The following is a 26,371-nucleotide window of genomic DNA, read 5'->3' on the forward strand; positions in this document are numbered from 1 at the left end:
CCTACTCAAAAGCCAGGATTCTTCTCCCTCTCCCATATTCTCCTTCCCCCCTCTCTCTCAAATACCATAAATTCTTCTCTGATTCATCGATCGGACGGTGGCAATCTCTCCACCCATGACCATGATGACTCCTCAGCCGTTGGATGTAACTCCGCTCTATTCCTCTTCGTCACTTTCCCTTAGTTTGCTCCAATTGACACCTTTCACTATTGTGCTTTGTGTATCTGTGTATATACATTGCGAATTTCAGTCTGTGATATGCTGTAGATTTTCGCTAGTGTTTGTATTTGATGCTGGGAGTGATTTGTGTCTTTGTGGGCCGTGCATCTGTGTGTTTGTGCTGATCCGTCTGTGATCGACTAGGGTTTTTGAGTGAGTGCGGGGGATGTTTAAGTTACTGAATTCGGTTTTATTAAGTGCAATTGTGCAAGTTTAACGTGCTTGTTGAATTTTGGGGTTTAAGATTGGGTGTGGTTATTGGATCAAGATCAGTTTTTTATTGGAATGTTTTTTTTTTGGCTCATGAAATCGTAGCAGCAGGATGATGAAGAGATGCTGGTGCCGCACTCGGATGTAGTAGAAGGGCCTCAGCCTTTGGTTGAAGGACCTCAACCAATGGAAGGTGATCCAGTTTACATTACTGCTTGAGTTTTTGTTTTTTTATTTGTTTTCCTCGGAAGATTGTGTTTTGTAAGTACTATAGTTATTCACGTCAATTCATTACATTTGGCATTCAATATTTAGGTTTTTCTGATTTGGCGCAATATAGTTTTGATGGAAATACCCGATTTTATGAAGTTTTACCATATCTGTATTGAGTTTCTTCAGTGGTTTCAATTTCCTAGTGGCAACAGCAGACAATGCAGGAACTTTGGAAAACCAGGTGAGTGATGAGCCTCAGGCGTCACGCTTCACGTGGGCAATAGAGAACTTTTCCCGATTGAATATGAAGAAGATTTATTCTGACATCTTCGTTGTTGGGGGATATAAATGGTAATTGAGTGTTCTAACAATGTCTTTATACCTTTCATTTAGATCAGTGTTTTGTCTCGAGGAAGTTATCCTGTCAAATGATCTTAATCGGACAATAGTTATTCCTTAGAAAACTAGATTCATTTTTATTGTGCATTTATGCCACGTGTTTAATTTGACCTAACTACCTATTGACCTTTATTGATCTTTGCAGGCGGGTACTTATTTTCCCTAAGGGAAATAATGTGGATTATTTGTCGATGTATTTAGATGTCGCTGATTCAGCAAACTTGCCATATGGGTGGAATAGATATGCACAGTTTAGCCTGGCTATAGTTAATCATGTGCATAACAAGTATACAGTTAAAAAAGGTATCTCTTAGAGCTGACCTGTATACTTTCTCTCATGTATGCCCCTGTTTATGATTACACGCACATACAGGTGCTTTTAAATGTGTCTTTGCCTTTTTGTGGGAAGGGTGTGGATGGTTTGTGATTATTAATGATTCAATGAGGCTTACCCTTTAGTGATGTACTCAGATGTTCTGATTGACAATACGTGAGATCCCCTCTAAAAGGAAAAATGGAAATGGAAAACAAACTGGACTTCCCAAAGATTTCTTTCTGCTGAATGTCTATTGTTTCATTAGATTATCCCTTTGTTTTTGGCAAAAAATCCAGTTGGATTCACCTATTTGGGTTGGACTTCCTCTCATTGTGAAGAATGTAGAGTAATTTTCTGAAGTTGAAACTTGGACTGACAAGTTGGTTGGATTTTCACTTTGTACTATAAACTCGGTAGTTAATTACTGGGAAACAATATGATTTGTTTCTCCATTTGAATGAACCATCAGTTGCATGACTTGCGATGTATAGCATGATTGTCATTATGTTGATCCTGTTTGCGAGTTTCACAGATACACAACACCAGTTCAATCAAAGGGAGAGTGATTGGGGTTTCACATCGTTCATGCCTCTTAGTGAGCTTTATGACCCCAACAAGGGGTACCTTGTGAATGATACTTGTATTGTGGAAGCTGATGTTGCTGTACGTAAGGTTGTTGATTATTGGGCTTATGACTCAAAGAAGGAGACAGGCTATGTTGGACTAAAGAACCAGGGAGCAACTTGTTACATGAATTCTCTTCTCCAAACTTTGTATCATATTCCTTACTTCAGAAAGGTAGTAGTAGGTTTCATGATATAAGTTGCACCAATTATAAAGTTTATTTAACATGTGCTATGGTAGAAGGGGGAACTAAGAAGCTTCACTTGAAAAATGTTGAATCAGGCTGTATATCATATGCCAACAACTGAGAACGATAACCCAACAGGGAGCATACCATTAGCTTTACAAAGTTTATATTATAAGCTCCAATATAATGACACCAGCGTAGCTACGAAAGAATTGACGAAATCATTTGGATGGGACACATATGATTCCTTTTTGCAACATGATGTGCAAGAACTTAACAGAGTTTTATGTGAAAAGCTAGAAGACAAGATGAAGGTAAGGTGGTCTGACCTGCCTTCTTTTGATGTTCTTGTTTTCTAATGTAGTTCTGCAAAATAATTTGCAGCATAGTGACAGCTGTGTTATTGGACAGGGAACTGTTGTCGAAGGGACTATACAACAGCTGTTCGAGGGGCACCATATGAATTACATTGAATGCATCAATGTAGATTTTAAATCAACGCGAAAAGAATCATTTTATGGTATTTGCTATTTTACAGACTAGTTAAATTCTCAGTATTGGAAGAAAAATTTATCTTTTACAAGTGTTCATGTGGCAGATCTTCAGCTTGATGTGAAAGGTTGTAAGGATGTTTATGCTTCCTTTGACAAGTATGTGGAAGTTGAACGCCTTGAAGGAGACAACAAATACCATGCTGAAGACCATGGCTTGCAGGTAAATTGCTCCTTTTTATTGGTAACTGTGTAATTCATGAGTGTTTCAAATGCTTATGTTTTCTGTACTCTGTAGCATAGTTGTCAATCGCGTGTAGCGCCCCGTAGCGCAGAGGTTGCCCGTGGCTATAGCGCGTAGCGAGGGCCATAGTTGTCAATCGCGTGTAGCGCCCCGTAGCGCAGAGGTTGCCCGTGGCTATAGCGCGTAGCGAAGCGCGTAGCGAGGGCTATTTGAAAGTGTAGCGCCACAAGCATATAAATATATAATATATAACATATACTAACATCAATTCAATCTTTCATTCTTAAATAGCAAATATATAAGTTCAAAGCATATAAAACCTCAATTCTAAAACTAGAAAAACATAATTTAAAATTCATCTTCATCTTCCTCATCAAGATCGAGACCATCTTCTTAATTTGAAATTGCATAACGTTCGGCATCATTCTCTTCTTCACTTTCTTCATCAAAGTCAAATTCATCATCATCTATAAAATTCAGTGTGGAAGATGTTTCTATTGGCCTTTTCCCTCTAGACTTAGATGTGGCCGCCTTTGAGCTTCATGTAGATGTAGGGGTCGCCTTCGAGGCCCCTTTGGATTTCCTCAATGTATAAGGAGATTCATCTACGCCAACAGCATCTGCAACATCTTGCCAAGTTAAATCATCACCATCATGAACAGAGTCAGGCTCTTCATCCTCCAGTCTCCCTAGCAGCCATTCATTGCCATCATCCACTTCAGTCAATATGATAGGATCGATGGTATCACGACTATCGTATCTACGCCTCAGAGCTCTGTTGTATTTGATGAACACCAAATCATTCAGTCGTTTTTGCTCCAATCTATTCCTTTTCTTGGAATGAAGCTGCATTTATTTATATATGTTTATAAGGCACGTGGCACGAGAACAAATTCTTAAAACTTCACAGTAATAGAAAATAAAAATTGTAATATTATAAAAACTTACATGTTCAAACACACTCCAATTGCGCTCGCAACCAGAGGAGCTACAAGTGAGACTGAGTATCTTTTGGGCAAGTTTTTGCAACTTTGGCGTCGAAGCTCCATATGAGTTCCACCATGCAGCTAGTTAATAACATTAGTTATATTAATATTTCTCATTGAATTTATTTCAAAAAAATGAGGAAAAACTTGATTTTCATACCTGGTGATACAACATTTCTCATTTTGATTGCAACTTCCTTCCCAAAAAGACCTTCGGCTTGTTTGTATTTTAACAACTCTGTATGTATTTTTGTCTCCGTCTCAGCATCAAAAGTCAACCTACTGATTGCATTGTACAACCCCGTAACTACTTCCTCATCTTGTTCTATCTCAGAGTTTGAGTAAAAGAACTGAGGGTTCAAGAAATAACCCGCTGCATGCAAATCTTGATGGAGTTGCAACTGCCACCTATTGTCGATTATCTCAAAAACCTCTTTGTACCTATCTTCGTTATTACCAAAGGCTTTTGCTATTTTCTCCTTAGCCCTATCCATTGCCTCGTATATATAACCCATGGCAGGCTTCTTCTCCCCATCCACCAACCGAAGTACCTCCAGTACTGGGCCACCAACTTTCATAGCATAAATGATAGAATTCCAAAATGAAGGCATCAAAATAATTTTTTGTGCTTACTTACCAGTTTGTTCCTTCGCAAATTTGCTTTTACTCCAATTTTCTGAAGTAAACATCTTTCTCAAATGTTGCTTATGCTGCTGGAAGCTTCTCATAGTCAAGAAAGCGGTGGCAAAACGAGTTTTAGCTGGCCTGATAAGGTCTCTTTGGCCGGTGAACTCTCTCATCATGTTCAAAAACATAGTTCGGTTGTAAATATATCCGTTAACATTAATTGCCCGCTCAAGTGCCCTCTTCAAATCTGGCATTTTGAATATGTCCTCAAAAATCAAATCCAAACAATGTGCAGCACACGGGGCCCAATACAAGTTTGGATATTTATCCATCAACTTCTTTCCTGTAAAGAACAAGAGAATAAAATGATAGTTAATGAAAATGAAACTAATCAACGAAAGTTAAAAGACGTTATAACTTAGTATATTAGATTTTCTTACCCGCATAAACATTATTTGATGCACTGTCAGTGACCACTTGAACTAATATTATTCACCCCAACTTTTTGCACAAACTTGTCAAGCAACTCAAACATCTTCTCACCCTGTGTGAGAGTAGCTAGATGCATCAACTGATTCAATAAACATGCTGCCTTTTGGGGTATTCATCAAGGAATTGATAAGTGATCTCCCCTTTCTATCTCTCCACCCATCAGCCATCAAAGTACAACCATTCTTCGCCATCTCCTCTTCATTTTGTTTCAAAATCAGCTTTGTGTGGTTGATCTCCTCCTTTAAAAGGTGGTTCTCTCACCTTATGGTAACTAGGTGGTTTCATCCCAGGACCATATTGTCCAATTGCTTCGATCATTGGCTTCAAGCTGTCATATTTGACCGCATTGAATGCAATCCCTGCATCATACATCCACCTTGCAAATTTTTGAACTGCATCAGACCTCAACTTTTTCTGAACTTCATTAAATTGGGGTGCTTTACCACCTTGATTCTTTGCATCCAGCTTAAAGAAAGCATTTATAGGACCCAAGGACCGTGGTTTTTTGGGCATTAACATTGACGAGTTGCCCGAGGAAGAAATAGATGCCGACCTGCTTTCCATGAGAGGATGGATCCCCGTGTGTATCAATATCATATCCTTGCTCTTCTATATCAAAAACATCATCAAAGTGAGGCATGGAATCCATGACAGTTTTTTGGGCTAACTTTTCTTCAAAATGATCTTTCATTTCTTGCTTGACACATGCTGGGGCTTTTGGACAAAGTTTTGTATTTTTAAATCCTCCAGCAAGATGTTGTTTGAGCCTTGTTATCCCACCTTTTGTAACTTTCTGACAAAAGTTGCATAATATTCCATCAGAACTCTTGTCCGGATTAACCATCCTCCCATAGTTCCATCCAATATCTTTTTTTCTCAATTCTTCTTGTTGGTTTTCCATCTTATAATCTCTGAAATTAAGAAAAAAAAATGATTATACATTGAGGAAATCCAATAAGCAAATGGCAGTAGGCTGTAGGCTAGTAGCTAAAATTCCAGATAATCAAATTTGCTAGTACTTATAATTAAAATGTTCATTAAAATTTGGCAGTAACTTGTATTAAAATATTCCTACGCCCTACTGCATCCATGGAATGAATTATATGTATTCGGAAATCAGACTAATTGCAAGAAGAGGCATGAATATTTAGAAGTATGAACATAAATATCATCATCTATGCCTGTTAAAAGGATCAGGATGACTACTTCTGCAGGTTTCAGAGCATGCAAGTTGGTGTCCAAAAAAATCAAAAAGCATAAGAAAACAAAAAAGGAAAAAAAAAGAGGAGAGCATAATATTACCGAAATGAAGCGATGCAAAGTGGTGGCCAGATGACCGGCAGTCGGCGGTCGGCGGTCGGCGCCCGGCGGTCGGCGGTCGGCGCCCGGCGGTCGGCGATGCAAGGCAAGATTTCTTGGGCGTGGTGTTGCTGCTGGGAGAGGTGGAGAAGAAAGCGTAGAAAGCGTTCTGCGTAGGGTTGTATATTTAAGCAAAATGGGCCTAAATTATTTAAGCAAAATGGGCCTAAAATTGGCAGTATAAATTGGGCCTAAAAGTGGGTGGAAAAACTGGGCTGAAGTTTCTTACACATAGCGCGCTATTTCAGCGCTACAGAAATACCGAAATAGCGAGGAAAGCGACGATAGCGCTCGCTATTTGCAAGTGTCTCGCGCGTAGCCCCCCTGTAGCGACCGGGCAGCGCTACGCCTCGCTACGCGCTATAGCGAGCGCTATTGACAACTGTGCTCTGTAGATTAATGTCTAATGATGATTAAAAATGTGCGAAGCTGAAGGATATTATGACACACAGGGTCCAAAGTTGGTATTTAAAGAACTGTAACAATAAACCCTAACTGCAACCGAACAAGTCTAGCAATAGCTTGTGAGTTACTTTTACACTCTAATAAAATATATCAACTTTGTTGATTTAATATTTTAGGAGTGGATTCCCGGTGATGCGATGCATACATAGTTTTTGAACTGCTTTTAGGAGTGGATTCCCGGTGATGCAATGCATACATAGTTTTTGAACTACTTGTAGATGACTGTCGCCTTTTGAAAAACAGTATTGATCATTTGATTAATCTGAGTGACACCATAATATGTTTGTTAGATTAAAAGGTTTTTGTTATGCTGTTGAAGCTTTGATTCCAGTTTGATGGTTTTGCATGTGTGACTTGGTTAACTATTTTGAGTAGTGGGGAAGGTGATAATTGTTATTTATGAAATTAATTATTTTTTTTCTTATTTTTTTGGGTTTCATACTTATTCTTGTCTTGATTAACAATTTGATTTACATTTTTTTTTTATGTCAATGCTGAATGACCTTTTCTTTTGTTGGACATCTTCTGAAAATAATTGTGTGAATCTTAGGATGCCAAGAAGGGTGTCTTGTTCATTGACTTCCCTCCAGTTCTCCAGCTGCAGTTAAAGCGGTTTGAGTATGATTTTATGAGAGATATGATGGTTAAGGTTAGATGAATAGCATGCATTTTATTCTTCTCTCCCCGTCGATCTTTTCGCTAGTTAGTAGCTCTTACTTGATTTTTGTTGATGTTAGATTTCCTTTTCTGTTGTTTTTAGCAGTAATATGTACTGGTATCTTTTTTCTGCTCGAATTATTATTCTCTTCTCCTCTTCTTTATATTTGCAGCAACCATTTGATGAATTCAATAGTGTGACAGAGAGTCAATTTCTGTTTTGTAGTATTTTTTTACTTGTTAATTTACTCGCCACTATCATTGAACTTATAACATCATCAGATTTAACTATTCTTTCAAGTTTAACTTATTCAATTTTTTTTGTTACGGATATCTTTCTAGGTATGTTTTAGGTTTTCTTTATGTGCTTCTGTTGGAGAGACTTTTGATCTTTTAGTATTTCATTAAATCCACCTCTTCTCCTTCAGCAATAAGTGTTGTGCTTATATCAGGAGGATTAGTCCTGAATATGTTCTCACTATATTTTTGGAATATAAATATAGAATCATTGATTTCCATTCTACCTTCAGTTTTTTTATTGTGCTGGTCGCTCATGTTAAGTGGAGCTCCTCAAAAGTAATTTATAGTAAGAATATGTTTTTCCAACACTTTTGACATCTGCTGTTGATGATGCTGTCTAAATTCTTATTCTGTCCAATTTCATGTTTCTCCAATTCGAGATCGAAAGTTGATTTAGCCTATTATTTTTATTTTTTTACTTTCTTTTGAATTTGATTTCTTCGAGGAAAGACTGCTTAGAATTCCATACATGTAGTCACATTGGTGTCTAACTTTGGTGCATCATTTGAAAAATGCTTCATGGTTGCAGATAAATGACCGATATGAATTTCCATTGGAACTTGATCTTGATAGAGACAATGGCAAGTATTTATCACCAGAAGCAGATAAGAGTGTACGAAACCTTTACATACTTCACAGGTAATTATAGCTCCTGGACCATATCTCTCTCCCTCTATATATATATATATTGTAGTTTTGTGGAATAAAATTCTTATTATCATTGAATGTACATGAATCAATATATATAAAGAAAACCTAGATCCTTATCTCTACCATATCTAAAATATTTATTCTAAATTTAAAGTTTTACTTAAATAAATATCATAATTATCTTAGCTAAGATATACAAAATCTTCTCTCCCTCAATCTTGGCAGTATATGTTTGTCATGCCAAGCTTGGTCTTTAATTCTTCAAAGTGCGGTCGACGGAGTGCTTTTGTCAAAATATTTGCCAGCTGCATGTGTGAGGGAACATAGTGAACATCAACTATTTTCTTCTCAATCTTTCACTTATGAAGTGTCCGTTGATTTCCACGTGCTTTGTTCGATCATGATGAACTAGATTCTTGGCAATATTTAAGGCCGCTTGGTTGTCGCACATCATCTCTATTGGATGACTATTTCTTATCTTCAATTCAATGAGTAGCCTTTTAAGCCATATGCCTTCACAAATCCCATTGGACAAATCTTTGAATTCTGCTTTTGCACTGCTTCTGGCCACAAATGGTTGTTTATTACTTCTCCAAGTTACAAGGTTACCCCATACAAATGAACCGTAACCTAAAGTAGATCGTCTATCAACAGGACAACCTACCCAATCAACATCACTGTAGACTAACATTTCTGATTGCAGTATTCCTAAAGAGCAACCCTTTTCCAGGTGTTCCCTTCAAGTATCGCAACACTAGGTATATTGCCTCCATGTGTTCTTCAGAGGTTTAGTCATGTACTGACTGACAAAACTTACGATGTATCTTATTTCAGGTCGAGTATATGATAAGTAGATCAATTTTCCTTCCGGTCGATGGTATCTTTCTTTGTCAACAAGTACTCGATCTTGATTCATACCCATTTTCACATTCGGATCCATTAGAGTGTCAATTGTCTTGCAACCTGACATTCCAGTCTCTCTCGGTAGATCTAGAACATACTTTGGTTGCGAGAATGAAATTCCATGAGATGATCTTGCCACTTTCATCCCCAAAAATGTTTAAGTTTTCCTAGATCTTTCATTTCAAATTCCTTGAAAGATTCCTTTTATTCACTCTTCACTGTGAGAACGATGTCATCGACGTAGACAATGAGAGCAGTAGTCCTTCCTTCGGTGTGCTTGACGAATAACGTGTGATCTGCTTGACACTGTAAATACCATTAAACCGATGAAACCAGGCTCGAGGTGACTGTTTAAGATCATATAGGGACGTTTTTAACTTCCACACACTGTGTTTCAATGTTTCTGTCACAAAGAGGGAATATCCACGTATACATCTTCCTCCAGTTCCCCATTGAGGAATGCGTTTTAACATCCAGTTGGAATACTGGCCAATCAAGATTGGCGGCAATTGATAGGAGTACCCTGACGGTATTGAGTCTTGCTACCGGAGTAAAGGTCTCTTGATAATCTATTCCTTAAGACCGAGTGTATCCCTTAGCAACAAGTCGTGCTTTGTATCGTTTAATGCTTCCATCAGCCTTATACTTCATTGAGAAAATCCATTTGCACCCAACCGTTCGTTTCTCGGGGGCAGTTTAGTAATCTGCCATGTATTCTTTTCTAGTGCCGTATCTTATCGATGGCGGTAGACTTCCACTTAGGATCCTTGAGTACATCCTCGATTAAACTTGGGACCTTAACTTGATCTAAACTGGAGACAAACGCACGATATGCAGGAGATAATGATTTAAATGAAACAAAGTTACATATCGGGTGTTGGGTACATGTTCTAGTTCCCTTTCTCGATGCAACATGTCTGTCATCAATGTCTCATTAATCAATTATGGGAGAATTAATGTCGAGTTCTGCATTACCTTGGTCTTTCATTGGGAAATGGTCTCATAGAAGAGTCTTGGACTGGATGACTGGGTGCTGTGTCTTGTTGTTTGTCCATTTGGATGATCTTCCTTTTTGAATAAATCTTGAGGGGTGTGTTTGAGGAAGTTGATAGGTTGTTAGGTTCTGGAGTGACAAAAATTGGGTCTGCAAATGACTTAGGATCCCAATTTAGAGATTCATTTCCGTTTCCACCATTGATGTTGCTCTCCCCTGAATGGATAAATTGAGAAAGAAGAGTTTGTTTTTGAAGAAGATGAGATCACGAGAATGGCCAAAATTTTTGGTGATCGGGCAATAGCATTTATAGCCTTTCTGGTTGGGGGAATACCCTAGAAAATGCACTTGATAGCTCGCGGGTTGAATTTCCCACGATGTTGGAAAATGGATATGGACGAAGGCAGAACACCCAAAGTCTTTGAGGGGGATATAGTTTTTTTTTTTTGATAGAAAACTATTCTTTATCATAATAAACTTTAGATTACAAAATTAGTGGATGAGTGATCCACAAAACATCTCCGTGATAAAAATAGCGTTATCGTTAGCAAAATATAAATCTCCAATCCCTAACTAGGTCCGATATAAACATATGCTGAAACTGCGGTATGTTAAGCGTCCAACTCGCCACTCTGAATTTGATTTTTTCCCATAGTTTCTCCCATGAGTCCTCTTTGTCCCGGAAGATCCTACTGTTACGTTCAATCCATATTGACCAAAAAATGCCATGAATCACTAACCCCCAAAAATCCGTAAGACCCTTCCCCTTTAGGAATCCCGGTGCACTGAGCAGCATGTCTTGAGATCTGCATGGAAAAGTCCAATGGAAGCCCAAATGCTGCATAACTCTGATCCATATGTTAGTCGTAAAAGAACAATGTAGCAATATGTGAACTTGATTTTCCCCACTTTGTTTGCATAAGCAACACCACTGAGGACTTAAGACTATGCCCGGCCTTCTTCTCTGTATCTCATCACAAGTCTGCAACTTCCCCAAAGCCACAATCCAGGAAAACACTTTTACCTTTAGCGGTGCCGGTACTTGCCAAATATTTGAATAGTAAGGGAAAAGAAGAAAAGTGTTAAGGTGAAAGAAAGAGGAGTAAAGAGATGAGACGGAGAAGACTCCAGAAGGATCCCCCAACCAAATTCGAATATCCATGGTACCCACACACAATGTAATCGACTCTAAGACGCCTAAGAGATGGTGAACTCTTCCAACTCGATTGATCTTAACCCTCATCTAAACCTAACATCCCACTGAAAGCTAGACTGACCATGATTGACATTAAAAGAGTAAAACTCGGTAATTGGCTTTTTGATACACGAAGAGAGACGGTAAAGACGCGGAAAACGCTCTTTGAAAGTCCTCTCACCAACCCACCTATCCTCCCAGAAGCTTAGCAAATTTCCCCCCTTGAGTATCGTGGCAATCAACTGATGACAAGTCGTGTGAGAACGAGAGATAAACTTCCAAGGGCTCCTCAATGTCGATGTCCTTTCCAACCTTATATCCCATACATTTTCTTCTTTCCCGTAGATGCTTCCCAACACTTTTTTCCACAAGGATTCCTTTTCTACCGCGCATCTCCACCACCATTTACCTAAAAGAGCCTTATTTCGTAGTCGAATGTTACCCAATCCAAGTCCTCCCCTGTCTTTCGGCTTGCAAACTTGTTCCCAACTAACAACATGGCACCGCTTTTCCCCGTCGGATCCGTCCCATAGAAAATTGCGCATCAACTTTTCCATACACCTAGCCACTCGAATTGGTACCTTGAAAAGGGAGATATAGTAAGTTGGCATTGCGCTTAGCACCGCTTTAATCAGTGTCAAACGACCCCCTCTTGATAGAAACGACTTCTTCCAGCTTGCCAACTTTTTCGACATCTTTGACACCACAGGTGCCCAAAATTCCATCTTGTTCGGATTCCCTCCTAACGGTGCGCCTAAGTACGTAATCGGCCATCGCTTTATCTTGCACCCAATCTTTAAAGCTAAACCCTCAGCCTCGTCAACCGAATGATTCAATCCCAAAACAACACTTTTATCGAAGTTAATCTTCATTCCAGATATGCTGCAAAACAATTTTAACAATTCCACTAGCTCCAGCATGACTCTGATTTGGTAAGAAACAAAGTGTAGTCCGCAAATTGAATGTGTGAAATTTCTATTTTATCTTTTCCAACCACAAGTCCCCTCACAATATTTGCCGCCTTGGCCGTATCCACCATCCGCCCCAACCCATCAATCACTAGATTAAAGAGGAAGGGGGATAAAGGGTCTCCTTGTCTAAGCCCTCTTTCCCCTTTAAACTTCCCCCTCGGCTTTCCATTGATTAAAATCGAGAAAGAGACATTTGAAACGCATCCTCTAATCCACTTCCTCCACCTCTTGTCAAACCCTTTCTTTTGGAGTACAAAATCTAAAAATCTCCAATCAACATTGTCATAGGCTTTCTCCAAATCAACTTTTAATATCCAACCTTGTGTCTTTTTTCTTCTATGCTCCTCCACAACTTCATTGGCAATGAGGCAACAGTTCGTTATCTGTCTTCCTTTGATGAATGCACATTGATTTTCCGCAATTGTTTTGCTCATCACCATTTTCAGTCTATTTGTAAGAACTTTTGCCAAGATTTTATACAAACTCGTTATCAAGCTAATTGGTCTAAAATCTTTAATCTTCATCGCTTCTTTCTTCTTTGGTATAAGGCATATGTATGTTTCGTTCGTAATTCCATTGACAATTCCTCCCTCGAAGAACTCAGCGAAGACCTTAAGGAGATCGTCTTTAATTGTTCCCCAATTTTTTTGATAGAAAGCCATTTTAAAGCCATCCGGCCCCGGAGCTTTTGATCCATCACCATCCATTACTGCTGCTCTTATTTCTTCCTCCGAGAAAGGCGTTTCCAACTGTTCGACATCTTCCAAATCTATTGGTTTCCACTCTAGCCCTTCGACACCACTTCCTCTCCTTCTGATTTTCTGTACAAGTTTTTGTAGAAACCAAGAATTTTATTCTCAATCTCTTCTTCTTCTAAAATGATTGACCCATCCTCCAACTCTATCTTGTCTATCATTGCTCTACTCCTTCGGTTGTTCAATAAAGAGTGGAAAAACTTAGAGTTTTGATCCCAGTCTTTTAGCCACTTCAATTTAGCTTTTTGGCTGTCAATTTGTAATTTCCGAATGGCCATAGTTTGCAACTCACGTCGTGCCTCCCTTCTTTTCTCTTGTAAACTTTGCGACCAGTTCCCCCCGTCTCTCTCAAATGCAACTGCTGAATTGTGTTTTCCAGCTCCGAAATTCTGATATTGACATCTCCAAATACCTCGACATTCCATTTTTTAACCTCATATTTGATTTGTTTGAGTTTACTCATGAACCTATATCCTTCGAAACCCTGAGAATTACATCTACTCCACCATGCCGCGACCGAATCTTTAAACTTATGATGCAACAACCAAGCATTCTCGAATCTAAATGGGGTAGGACCCCATTTGAACTTTGCAGTGTCCAACAAAATGGGGGTAATGATCCGAAGTAATTCTTGGCAACACCGTTTGTCTGAATGCTGGGAAAATGTCTTTCCAACCCCCTGAAATCAGGAACCTGTCTAATCTGCAGCATATTGGGTTCACCCTGAAATTTGACCAAGTAAACTTTGCGTTCAATAGCGGAGGATCGTGTAAATCTAATTCGTCAATCAAATTGTCAAAACAGGCCATACTTGTGGTAATTGAGTTGCTATTCATTTTTTTTGTTAAATTTCGAACCACATTAAAGTCTCCCCCGACACACCATGAGATGCAAGTATGATCATCCACAAATAATAGGAATCAACGAGTACCTGTCACATTTTTTATTTTTGTTGGACCCCATATGTCACTGTGAATGAGTGAAAAGGGTTTGATGGCTTGTATAATTGTGGTTTGAAAGTGCTACGAGTGTGTTTGGAAACTTGACAAACATCACATTGAAGTAAAGAAAATTTATTATTGCGAAATAGGAATGAAAACAATTTTGCTAAGTACAGAGAGTTTGGATGACCTAGTCTATAGTGCCATAAAAGAATATCACTCTCTTTATTGGAATTAAACTATAACAAGAAATTTGAATAGACGGTCTTGGGATACGCAATGGTGTAGTCTTGAAGGTAGGCTCCATTTGGAAGAGAAGCAATCCAACACATAGTTCAGCACTGCCAGTCTTCCCCGATACCATTTCCTGAAAGAGACAAGAATTAATTGAGAATTTAGTAGTGCAGTGGAGAGCGACATTAATCTTGCTCACAGATAATAAATTAACAGTAAGATCGGGGACGAAGAGCACAGAGTGTGAGTGAATGTCACGGGAAAGTTGTACAGAACCAACACCCAAGATCTTTGAACTGGAACCATTAGCAATTCGTACAGAACGAGAGTCCGCACATGCCTTGTAGGAGCTAAAGATTGAAAGACTACCCGTTATATGATCAAAGGCGCACGAGTCTACAATCCATGTAGAAGACGAATCCCGATTCGAGGCAAATGCGATGGGAAAATCACCTTGGTTTGCTGCGTTGCAGGGGCTGTGGATTGAGCAGAAATCTGGCTGAACATGCGTTGTAGAGCATCAAGTTGCTGTTGGGTGAAAGGTTGTTGCGAGCCTGGAGAAGCAACGTCGATAGTAGCTGAATAAGCACGGCGTTCCCTATTTGGTTTCCAATCCCTCGGTTTGCCATGGATGCGCCAACAAGTGTCCATTGTATGGTTCGGTTTCTTATACTCGTCAAACCATAGACGACCATTCCGTACATGAGGACTGGTTGTGGATATCGCATGTGGCGAATGGCGCACACCACTATCGGATACGGAAGGAAACGATGGTCGAGCAGTCGCAAGGGCAGAAGCATCGTTGGGAGGCGGGCGGGAAAAGCCTAACATCAACTTTCGACAACTTTCCTTATGGCGAACCTCGGAGAAGGCAACACGGAGTCCTGGCAGCGGTTTAGTGGCCAAGATACGGCCACGTACTTCATTGAGAGACGCATCAAGGCCAAGAAGGAACTTGAATACATATTTGGTCTCCATAATTTCCCTGAATTGTGCTTTGTCCGATGCACACTTCCAGTCCTGTGATTCGAACAGATCTAGCTGATGCCAGAGTTTTGTGAGCGCGGTGAAATAAGTTGTGACCGTGTCCTCACCTTGGCGGATGTCATGAAGGCTTCTTTCCATACTAAATGATTCAAGAAGGAGGATTGTCTAAGTTCATATATGCAACTCTCTGGGATTTTATCTCACGGACGTAGGACAACGAACACAATCCCCCTCACGCCTAAGAATGAACATTTGGAGCGTGAAGTTTACAAATGACCGAACTATGGGCAGAACGAATGGGCCAATAATGGGCAATCCAATACATAGTGGTGGAACCTGAACTATGATACCATGTAATTGATATGCCAAGACATGAGCATGCTATCCTCGGCATTCCAGGATTTAAATTTTCCAGCCGTTGTGGCCGGTCGTTTGGAGGAGCAAGAGATGAGATCTTCCTTTCCCTTGCCGCATATAAACATCATGATAGACTGAGACCATTGTAAGTAATTCTGGCCATTGAGTTTGTGGCAACTGGCACGTGATGGATTGAAGTGGAGAGAGATCGGGCATGGTTGAAAGCGACGGATCCGATGGTGGCTTCTCGGACTCCGACGTCGAGGCCATATGGCCGTATTTTGTCATGGCGGCTAGGGTTTGTTCCTAATCTATGATACCATGTAGTTTGGTGGAATAAAATTCTTATTATCATTGAATGTACATGAATCAATATATATAAGGAAAACCTAGATTCTTATCTCTGCCATATCTAATATATCTATTTTAAATTTAAAGTTTAACTTAAATAAATATCCTAATTATCTTTTCTAATATATACAAAATCTTCAACATATATATGTATATATATATTCCATCTCTATGCTTTATTGTGGATTTTGTTGCTTTTAGCATTAGGGTAAAAATTAACAACTTCAAAAGTTATCAGAAAGAGCTGCATGAATGAGAAAGCATGTCAATACGACTCATATGTCATATATCAGAATGAACTACCTGTCCGTTTGGTCTTCGAGGAATCCATTTTTGTTTCTCAATCAAAATCTGCTCTCTTTGTATGCTATTGCACAAGGCTCAGTCTCCTACTGCCCATGCAAACACGGCGATTTATATTATTCTGAGTCTATTCCTTCTTTATGTTGCCAGACATGTTTTTTTTTGTCTTTAAAAACTCTGGAGTCTAAGACAATTGGGGAACTTCTTGATTATATCATCATCAACTATGTAAGCCATTTTGGTTTGTGAAAATATTTATGTATGCTTAAAACCATTTTTTTCCTGCTTCTGATTAATTTATCATTTATCAATGAGTTCTTGGTCAGTTATTTGCTTGATGTTGATGATTAACGTTACTGTCCGAGTTGCAATGATATTCAAGTTGTGATCCTGGTATATCATGATAGATTGTTTGGAGTGAAAATATCGCTATCCTAGTAGCAAGGTAGATATGCCATAAGGTTTTCTGCTTGTTGATCTTTGAAGACTAGAAATTTGTACATCCTTTCTTGGTATTGTCTGCAGGAGTTGTAGTTTGTGAATTATTCTCTTTCAAGAATCTTTTACTTAACCATTGTGCCTTTCATTCTACATATTACCTTCCCAACAGTGTTTTGGTTCATAGTGGTGGTGTTCATGGTGGACATTATTACGCCTTCATCAGGCCGACGCTCTCTGATCAGTGGTATGTGTCAGTACTTCTGGAGAATCTCTCTCCCCCTCATCCCCTTCCTCAGCGACCAATCACCTTTTTAAGTTTCTATACATATGCATACCTTTATATACTGTATCATGAGATTGTGCTTTTGTGTTTTCTTAGAACCTTGACAAACCTTATCTAGGGTTACTTTGTCTTTTTATGATTCCCTTTACAGGTATAAATTTGACGATGAGAGGGTCACTAAAGAAGATGCAAAAAGGGCATTAGAGGAGCAGTATGGTGGCGAAGAAGAGGTGATTTTCTTACCTTTAGATTTTCATCCATGCATTCCTCATTTTGTATGCTTTCTTACTTTCACTTTATCTTGTAGTTGCCACAGACAAATCCTGGCTTCAATAACACTCCATTTAAATTTACCAAGTATTCAAATGCATACATGCTTGTCTATATACGTGTGAGTGACAAGGACAAGATAATTTGCAATGTGGATGAAAAGGACATCGCAGTTCATCTTCGGGTAATGTTTGCCGTTGTACTTACAGATCTCTCTAAACATTTTGTTTTACACCTAATTTCGACATTAAATATCATGCACGTGCTCATTTCAGGTAAGACTGAAAAAGGAACAAGAAGAAAAAGAAGACAAGAGAAGATATAAAGCTCAGGCTCACCTTTATACTATCATCAAGGTTATTGTTTCTCATCCTCATGTAAAATTGATTGCCACATTTCTTGAAATTGGTCACTGAAGGAGTATATGCTAATATTTGCAGGTTGCTCGAGATGAGGACTTGAGGGAACAGATTGGAAAGGATATTTATTTTGATCTTGTTGATCACGATAAAGTTCGTAACTTTCGAATTCAGAAACAGATGCCTTTTAACCTTTTCAAGGTACTCTCTTTTTCCATCTATTTCTTTTGATTAAAGAATCAGTGTGAAATGGGTTCTTCAATAACTGAAATATTATTGTTTGGGGAAGATAAGCCTGTTCAATAAATGCTGCTAGATTGACTGGCTAGACAAAATCACTTAAATTTTACTTTTGGTGAACCTAGAGAGAAAGGAAAAGTCAGTATAACATCACATGATTGAGGTCCTTTATTAGGATTTGTACCTTCACGGTTTCGACTTGGATATGGACCTTGACAGGCTGGGATCGAAAAGGAAGCAAAGGATTTGTAGAGTTCAGTGACTGTATGAAGGTTGGTTTCTGTATTTGGGAAATAGGGGCCACAAGTGCTGAAATTGCAGTAGCACCTCAAAAGAGTGCTTTGGGATGCAGATATTCTGCTCATGAACCAACGATGAAGCATCATTTTAGGCAGATGTGATGGAGTAAAAATATGATTGAAAATCACATGCCAACATCTTTATGCTGGGGCTCTTTAGCAAACCTTATCTAGAATCACAACTAGTTAAGGCAATTTTAGCCTATCTGGAATCCCAACTAGTCAAGAAGATTAAGTCTGTAATTTCTTGAAGGAAGGATCTAAGCATGAGTGGTAATAAATATGTGGACGACAATATTTATCTTCCTTTCCAGAAAAAGCTATTAGGATAAAAGCAACTAAATTTCTTGGTTAACATGGATTAACTATATAGTCGTAGCAACTGACATGCTGGGTACAAGAAAGATCTAGCTGAAAAAATGTGATTTCACATGCATCTATGTTGCATGGATACGGGTATGAGTATCGTATCGAATACGATATGGATACGGCGACACGTCAAATTTTGAAAATATAAGACACAATACGGCTAGGATACGATAATCATTAAAATATATATAAATATTATATATATTTATATTTATATTTATATAAATTTAGTATTGAAAAGTAAAAATTATAGAGATTGATGTAATATTTCATTAATCATAATATTTTTAATTACAAAATATTAAATGCAAAATCCATCTTAAGCAAGTAAAAAGAAATCAAAGATTCATATCGGTTGAATTGAGAGCCGCTTGAGCAGAAATGAAATGAAAGAGATGGACAAATGTATGTAGAGATTTAAAAGGCCAATCCAATTTATTTAAAATTATTTTCTTTTTAGTCCCTAGAAATTTTAATTTTTTTTAATTATCCCCTAAAACTTTTAAATATTTGCAATTTTGCCCAAATGTATCCGAAAAACGTATCCACGCCGTATCCGCGTGTCCTCGCGGTGTCCAAAACGTATCCGAATGGTCAACCCTAAACAAAGTCAACGGTACGGATTTTGAGGTATCCAACACGCGTATCCGTATCGTGTCATATCTATTCCGATACTTCAAAAAAAAATTTTAAGGTATCCGTACATAGACATGCATCTACTCCACAGTCCTTACCAAATAGTAATATTGATTATCTTGTATGTTTTCAGTGGCCTTGATGTGGTAATGGAGCTCTGCCAGATTGTGTTTTTTTTAATGTAATCTGTTATTTCATTGGATCTTTATTTTTTCTTTTGTTATTTTTGATTCCTAGTGACGTTTTCACGAGCATGTCTCACTGAATCGTGACCTGAATTAGAAAATTGTCTTACAAATATAATGTTGCAAATCACATCTTCTAACACTTACAACACCAAATTTTGATTGATATGCTATTTAGGCAAGTACATTGGGTAGTAGAGACTATTATGGCTCCTGAACGCCTTCACGCATTTTTGTTCTAACTTCTAATGTTGCATCCTCACATAATGAGTTAGTATATGTATTGTCAGTATAATGCTTCAAAATTTTGTGACACTGCACAGTGGGTTGTTTTTTTAGTTTTTTCCTTCTTTCGTCGCATCGCATGTATTTTGGATTTACTACTATTGTCCTTGTTTACTTTATTTATCATAAAAAAAGTAAGGCATTTCTATTCCTTTTTTCATATTCTTGTTCAATGTTACTTTAATTTGTGATTTATGATTGCAGGAGGAAGTTGCCAAAGAACTTGGTGTACCGGTTCAATTTCAGCGCTTTTGGATCTGGGCAAAGAGGCAGAACCATACTTATCGCCCGAACAGGCCTTTGACTCCACAAGAGGAAGCACAAACTGTAAATATTTTTAACTTTCGCCTTTCATTTTCTATTTATAGACAGCCATAAATATGTAAAAATTTAAACAGAAGTAGGTAAATATGTAGTTTTCTGTTTTTTGTTCTAATTTGTTGAGAGAAACCATTTATTTGGTAGAATTATGAATATATGTTATAGCATTAAGGTCACGTGTCAGCTTGGAAAGTCCTCGTCAGCTTCTTATATTCTGTTTGTTTTGCTCATTGTTCAACCATCCCTCATATGCAGTGTTCTAAATGGCCGTCGAGGCGGCCGTCGAGGCGGCCGCCTAGGCGGTGCCTAGGCGGCACTCGACCGCACCGCCTATGCATGAGGTGGGTGTCGAGGCGGGTCGAGGCGGCGAGTAGACGGGTCGAGGCGGGTCGAGGCGGCGAATAGGCGGTCGAGGCGGGCGAGGCGGCGAGCAGGCGGGCGAGGCAGTAGTCAACAATTTTAAAAACCTAGTCAACGATTTTTAAAACTCAGTCAACAATTTTAAAAACCTAGTCAAAGTCAACTAATTTTAAATATTAGGACTATTTAAAGGTCTTACTTGGAGAATGGTAGTGGAGGCCTCGGGAGCGGATGAAGTGCTACATCAAAGGAGGAGTGCAAGGAACATCCCCATTAGAGAACTTAATGAATATTTAGAAACATCGGAGGAGGAGAATGAAGAAAATGTTGATTGAGTCCGATGATGAGAGGATAATGGATGTAGTAGATGGTGCATATTTAGATGATTTGGAAGATTAGTTATGTTTAGTCTACTACTTGTTCTAATGATGGATAATTGATTGAAACTTTGAAAATTTAAACTTAGTTTTTGGTAAAAAAAAAAAAAAATATATTACTTCGTTAGCATAATAACACTAATATAATGATGAATCTTTATTAATTGCACATTATCTAGATGATATCATATTTTGTGCTTAAACATTATTTAATTGCACATTTTACATAAAAATGATAATATTGCATGATTATCTATAAAAAATTACTTAAAAAAATCCAACCGCCTAGACACCGTCTGGGAGGCCAAGGCGGTAGGCGGTCACTGACCGCCCCGCCACCGCCTCCCGCCATTTACAACCTTGCTCATATGCCTCTGGTATGGATTTCACCAGTCTTGTTTCACATTTTGATGATTGACTAAGTTGATTTTGTCTTGCCTGATTTTCTTTGCTTTGATTACCGTGACTTCTATTTCTGGTAGCCATATACGATATCATCTACTTGATTTAACATTTCTTTGTTAATTATTTGAAATTTTAATTAGCTTCTAAAATAATGTTATGCAGGTTGGAGCATTGAGGGAAGTTTCCAACAAAGCCCACAACGCAGAATTGAAATTGTTTTTGGAAGTAGAATATGGACCAGTATGTTTGAACCTCATTTGAGATAATTTTGACTATGGGAATTTTAAAGGTAACACATTGAGGGATTTTTGTTGCTCCTATTCTAACTGTTTCTGTTGCAATGAATGTATAGGATTTACATCCTATTATTCCACCAGAGAAGATAAAGGAAGATATACTGCTGTTTTTTAAACTTTATGATCCCGAGAAAGAAGAGCTTCGGTAATTTTCTTCTATAGCATACTTTTTTCCACTTTCTTAAGTGCGCTACTTGTGATAATTGTTAATTCCAGATATGTTGGGAGGCTTTTTGTGAAAAGCTCTAGAAAGCCTATTGAGATCCAAACAAAGCTAAATGAACTGGCTGGATTTGCTCCTGATGAAGAGATTGAATTCTTTGAGGTCTGTCTGATCTTCAAGCTACAGTTTACAGTTTGATGCAAAAAGGTCTTGTAGCAAGACCATATGCATATTATCTGCTATCTCGAGCTAGCTAATATTCTTTTCCAATCCTCTTGTTTGCCATTTCTTTAGGAAATTAAATATGAGCCATCTGTTATGTGTGAACGCCTTGATAAAAGAGCTTCATTTCGTTTTAGTCAGGTGTGTATTGTAATGTAAATCTATTTGTAGAATGTCTTTTCGTTCGTAGTTTTTTTAATCTTATCTCTGCTCTTTCTACTAGATTGAAGACGGTGACATTATTTGCTTCCAGAAACGGCCTCAGCCTGAAAGTGAAGAGATATTTAGATTTCCTGATGTCCCTTTGTTTTTGGAATATGTGAAGAATCGCCAGGCAATCTTGTTATTTCAAATAATATTGAAGGCCTTTTTGAGTGACGAGCAAATATTTTAAATATTTTTCCTACCTTTTCAAACTTCGGTATAAATTTACTCGTTGCAGGTCGTGCATTTTCGAGCACTGGAAAGACCTAAGGAAGATGAATTTTTCCTTGAGTTGTGAGTATTTATTGTATTCTGTCGACTGTTGAGGACTGCAACTAGTTAATATGTCCCCGTTGCAAGTTTTTGAGCTAAATTGTTTGTAATCAAGTTGATAATAAATCTATAGGTCAAAGAATCACACTTATGATGATGTTATGGAAAGGGTTGCCCAGCGCCTTGGCTTGGATGATCCATCAAAAATTCGGCTTACGCCTCACAATTGCTATTCCCAGCAACCGAAACCCAATCCTATCAAATATAGAGCAGTTGACCATTTATTAGACATGCTAGTCCACTACAATCAGGTAGCTTTGACAGAGAGGTTTATACGTTTTTTTTCCTTTTTATTGATGGGTTGTAGAGACCGGTGTAAGAGGTATGGAATGCTGATATTGACGGAGGAATAATTTTATTTTGGTATCTTGTGGTAGATATCAGATATATTGTACTATGAAGTGCTGGACATTCCTCTTCCAGAACTGCAATGTCTGAAAACGCTGAAAGTTGCCTTCCATCATGCCACAAAGGATGAGGTGACTCTATTCATTGTACTCCTCTATAAACTACCTTTGTTTACTTGAGTTGTATAAAATTATTATTCATTTGTACATTTCCATTGCAGGCTGTAATTCTCAATATTAGGTTGCCAAAACAAAGCACTGTAGGAGTTGTTCTTAATGAGATTAAAACAAAGGTTAGCTCAGCACTATTCTGTGAGCTAATTGTGTAGTAAGCTGTCGAGTTTAAAAATGTCAACAGCTTATTTCAGTGGTTGTTGTCTGGTCGAAAATTGTTGGTAAAACGTAACTTAACCTGTGCTTTTAACTGATTCCTTCCCCATAATCCCGTAACTCCAGTCCTGCGAAGGGTTATCTTTGTTCTATTGACCTTTTAGAAGGTTTTACACATTGACAGTTTCTTCTATGATAAATAATTGAGATATTAGCATCATAAAACTTTTCGATGTCTTATATCTTTGGCATAAATTGACAGGTAGAATTGTCTCATCCAAGTGCTGAACTTAGGCTGCTTGAAGTTTTCTATCACAAGATTTACAAGGTAACATTCTACTCTGACATTGTTTTGTTCTTGAGAATTTGATAAAAGTTTTGGTGGTCATATGATCTCTCTCTTCCTAGAAATCATCAAGTGCAGAAACTCCTGTGATTCGCATATTTTCCTTTATCATATGTCTACTTTTTTCAGATGTCAACAATAATATTTCTAACCAATCGGATCTTTGTTTGGCTTCGGAAATAGTACCGGCCCTTGACTTCGAGAGCATATAATTTATTAACCTTTCATTACTTTTAAGTATTTATTTTTAATGTTTTATTTTCTACGGATTTATCTCTTGTATATAAGCCAAATTCCGCTTTCTTGATTTTTCAGATCTTTCCAATTAACGAGAAGATTGAGAATATAAATGACCAGTACTGGACATTACGTGCTGAGGAGGTGAATTCTTTTGTTAAAGTCTTTTCTTATGCTCTTGGGTGTTAATTTTTATGTTTTTAGTTGTCCGTACCATTGAACCTTGTTGTATGACTCCCAAAAATCGAATAACATGATTTACTGCATGAATTCTGAACAGTGACTGACATAGTTCACAAAAAACAACCTTAGCTGTTGCAGGAAAACCTTTCATGGTGGTTAATTATAATTTTTTTTCTAATTTTCATTTGCCATGTAATATTTTTCATACATTGAAAGAAAGCACGAGTTATCATATCAGTTATTCCTGCAAGTTATATTCCAAGATTTTCCTCTTATAGATTCCAGAAGAAGAAAAGAACATTGGGCCCAATGATCGTTTGATCCATGTTTACCATTTCACAAAGGAGAGCGCCCAGAATCAAGTGGTACATATGGCGTGCTTGATAAAATGATAAATTCCTCGATACTGTTTGGTTGTTGGCAAAGTTACTGTTTTGTGACAATGAGAAGCTTGAAAGATGAACACGCAGTGTTCTTTGCTGTAATCAGGTATTTAATTGTTCATTTATTTCTTAAACAGCAAGTTCAAAATTTTGGGGATCCCTTCTTTCTGGTCATCCACGAAGGTGAAAAATTAGAAGATGTTAAATTGCGCATTCAAAGAAGATTGCAAGTTCCAGATGAGGAATTTTCTAAGGTATGTTCCATTCGCAGGTTAGAGCTGCAGATATACTTGTTAAACTATTATATCTGCCAAGGGGATTTCCATTGATTTGTTTGACTTCTAAAATAATATTTTGATCACTGGGCTATCTGCTTAAAAATTCAGTGGAAGTTTGCGTTTCTATCATTGGGACGGCCAGAGTATCTTGAGGATTCTGACATTATCTCTAGTCGTTTTCAGGTCACAGTTATTCTCTTTGAGTCGTTTATCATTTATGTTTATCATAATTGTTAATTTATTACTTTTCCGTGGAAAATCAACGACTGAGGGAAACTTGTACTTCTCTTTTCCAGAGGAGAGAGGTTTATGGTGCTTGGGAGCAATACCTTGGGCTAGAGCATTCAGACACAAGTCCGAAAAGAGCTTATACTGCCAACCAGGTAATATCTCCAGATTGCCATATTTTTATTGCCAGATCAAATGTTCGACAATGATCCAATGCTATATACACATGAATCCTTTAATCGATTGTTACCGAGACTTAAAATTATCGACTATGAAATATTTGTCACAATGTCAAGTATTTCCTATTTTTCCTGTTGCACTTAGTCTTATTCGGGAAAGACTGCTAAGTCCTTGATCATGATCCCCAGACTTAAAATTTGGCTTCTTTCTGATCATGTTACAGAACCGCCACACGTTTGAGAAACCAGTGAAAATATACAATTAACTTGGGATTTCACTAGTCTGAAATGTCCATATTGGTGCCAAAGCTAGAAGAGGCAAATATCTTAGTGGATATTCGAAGGAGAAAACATGGAAGAAAGGTGAAAGTGCTTGATGTTTTGGTGGTGTTTTTTGGCTATTGCTTACCTTTTTTTGGCTCGAATGGATGGGATGGGAGAGCCTACACTCTTAGCTGTATTTTCTTTTTGTGGTGGGTAGATGTATTACTTCTCATCCTTCCATAGTTTCCTGCTTTAAGTAGTTTGAATTTTTTTACATATTTTCTCATGTAATTTTATTTGAGATGCATAATATGTGGTTTTCGATTTACGGGGTTGTAGAGTGGTTATAGTTAGGCCTTCCATATTGTCTTCTACCCTTTCTTTTTGCATTGTGTTCGCTATCTTTTTGTCTGAAAATTGTTTTATGTAAATTTGGAGACAAAGGAAACAGTTGTGTCATCAATTGAATCTTGAGACATTTGTTTTCGGAAGAAACCTTCTATAACACAATATATTGCACGCGCTACACTGAACCCATGAAAATCGACCAAAGCCACAAAAGAAAAATGGAGGAATCGAGGATAGTAATAAAATTTGTTTCTTTTTTTTTTTTTGCAAAACAACCGGAGATAGAATTATAAGCAGATAGTGAGAGTAGTGGGGGAGAGATCAAGTTAGGGATTTTTAACCAAAAGCTAACTTGGGGATGTATAGCTGCTTTTTAAATTTTTATGATTTTTAGCCAAAAGTTAAAAATAAGTTTGATATATTTTTTTCTACTTTTGTGTTTTTTAATAATTTAAAATTATTTTATTACAAACATAATTTTTTAAACTTATAATGCATTTTATATACTTTTTATTTCCATAATTTTTTTTACATATTTTGTGCATTTATATAAATTTTTTCCTTTATTTTTTTATTTTCATTAATCTTATATAAATTTTCATACATATATGTTATAAAAAAAATTAAATTTAATACAAAATATTTTACATAAATAAATTGTCGATGTGTTAGTATCAAAATTTAGATAATTAAAAAAGATAAATGTTATATATGTTAAAGATATTGTTTTCATTTTACTAAAAATTAAGTTTTGAAAAAATAATTTTTC

General features: G+C 37.6%; 2 protein-coding genes across 7 annotated transcripts; one reads left to right on the forward strand and one right to left on the reverse strand.

Annotated features, from left to right (window-relative positions):
* LOC140818563 (ubiquitin C-terminal hydrolase 12-like) lies at positions 1-25,614 on the forward strand. 6 transcript variants are annotated; one of them, XM_073178561.1, is made up of 32 exons: positions 1-145; positions 535-622; positions 846-993; positions 1,187-1,344; positions 1,890-2,155; positions 2,264-2,482; positions 2,580-2,688; positions 2,767-2,882; positions 7,383-7,481; positions 8,319-8,428; positions 17,042-17,116; positions 17,307-17,385; positions 17,463-17,609; positions 17,701-17,781; positions 17,866-17,985; positions 20,003-20,125; positions 21,424-21,501; positions 21,614-21,702; positions 21,774-21,882; positions 22,015-22,083; positions 22,166-22,276; positions 22,385-22,440; positions 22,553-22,730; positions 22,857-22,958; positions 23,048-23,119; positions 23,419-23,484; positions 23,818-23,883; positions 24,201-24,287; positions 24,443-24,559; positions 24,692-24,766; positions 24,880-24,966; positions 25,215-25,614. In XM_073178561.1, the coding sequence occupies exons 1-32, from the start codon at positions 116-118 to the stop codon at positions 25,254-25,256; spliced, it is 3,372 nt and encodes a 1,123-aa protein (XP_073034662.1). In that variant the 5' UTR covers positions 1-115; the 3' UTR covers positions 25,257-25,614. The 6 variants fall into 6 exon arrangements, with proteins under 6 accessions (XP_073034662.1, XP_073034664.1, XP_073034666.1 ...); XM_073178563.1 differs by having other exon boundaries at positions 858-993; XM_073178565.1 differs by having other exon boundaries at positions 867-993.
* LOC140818345 (uncharacterized) lies at positions 3,033-4,702 on the reverse strand. The gene is made up of 3 exons (XM_073178279.1): positions 4,050-4,702; positions 3,852-3,970; positions 3,033-3,749 (listed from the first exon to the last, which is right to left on the reverse strand). Exons 1-3 carry the CDS (start codon positions 4,498-4,500, stop codon positions 3,444-3,446), a joined length of 876 nt encoding a protein of 291 aa, XP_073034380.1. The 5' UTR covers positions 4,501-4,702; the 3' UTR covers positions 3,033-3,443.
* Positions 25,615-26,371: the final 757 nt, after the last annotated feature.

Source organism: Primulina eburnea, chromosome 17 (genome assembly GCF_022965805.1).
Source record: "Primulina eburnea isolate SZY01 chromosome 17, ASM2296580v1, whole genome shotgun sequence".
NCBI lineage: Eukaryota > Viridiplantae > Streptophyta > Magnoliopsida > Lamiales > Gesneriaceae > Primulina > Primulina eburnea.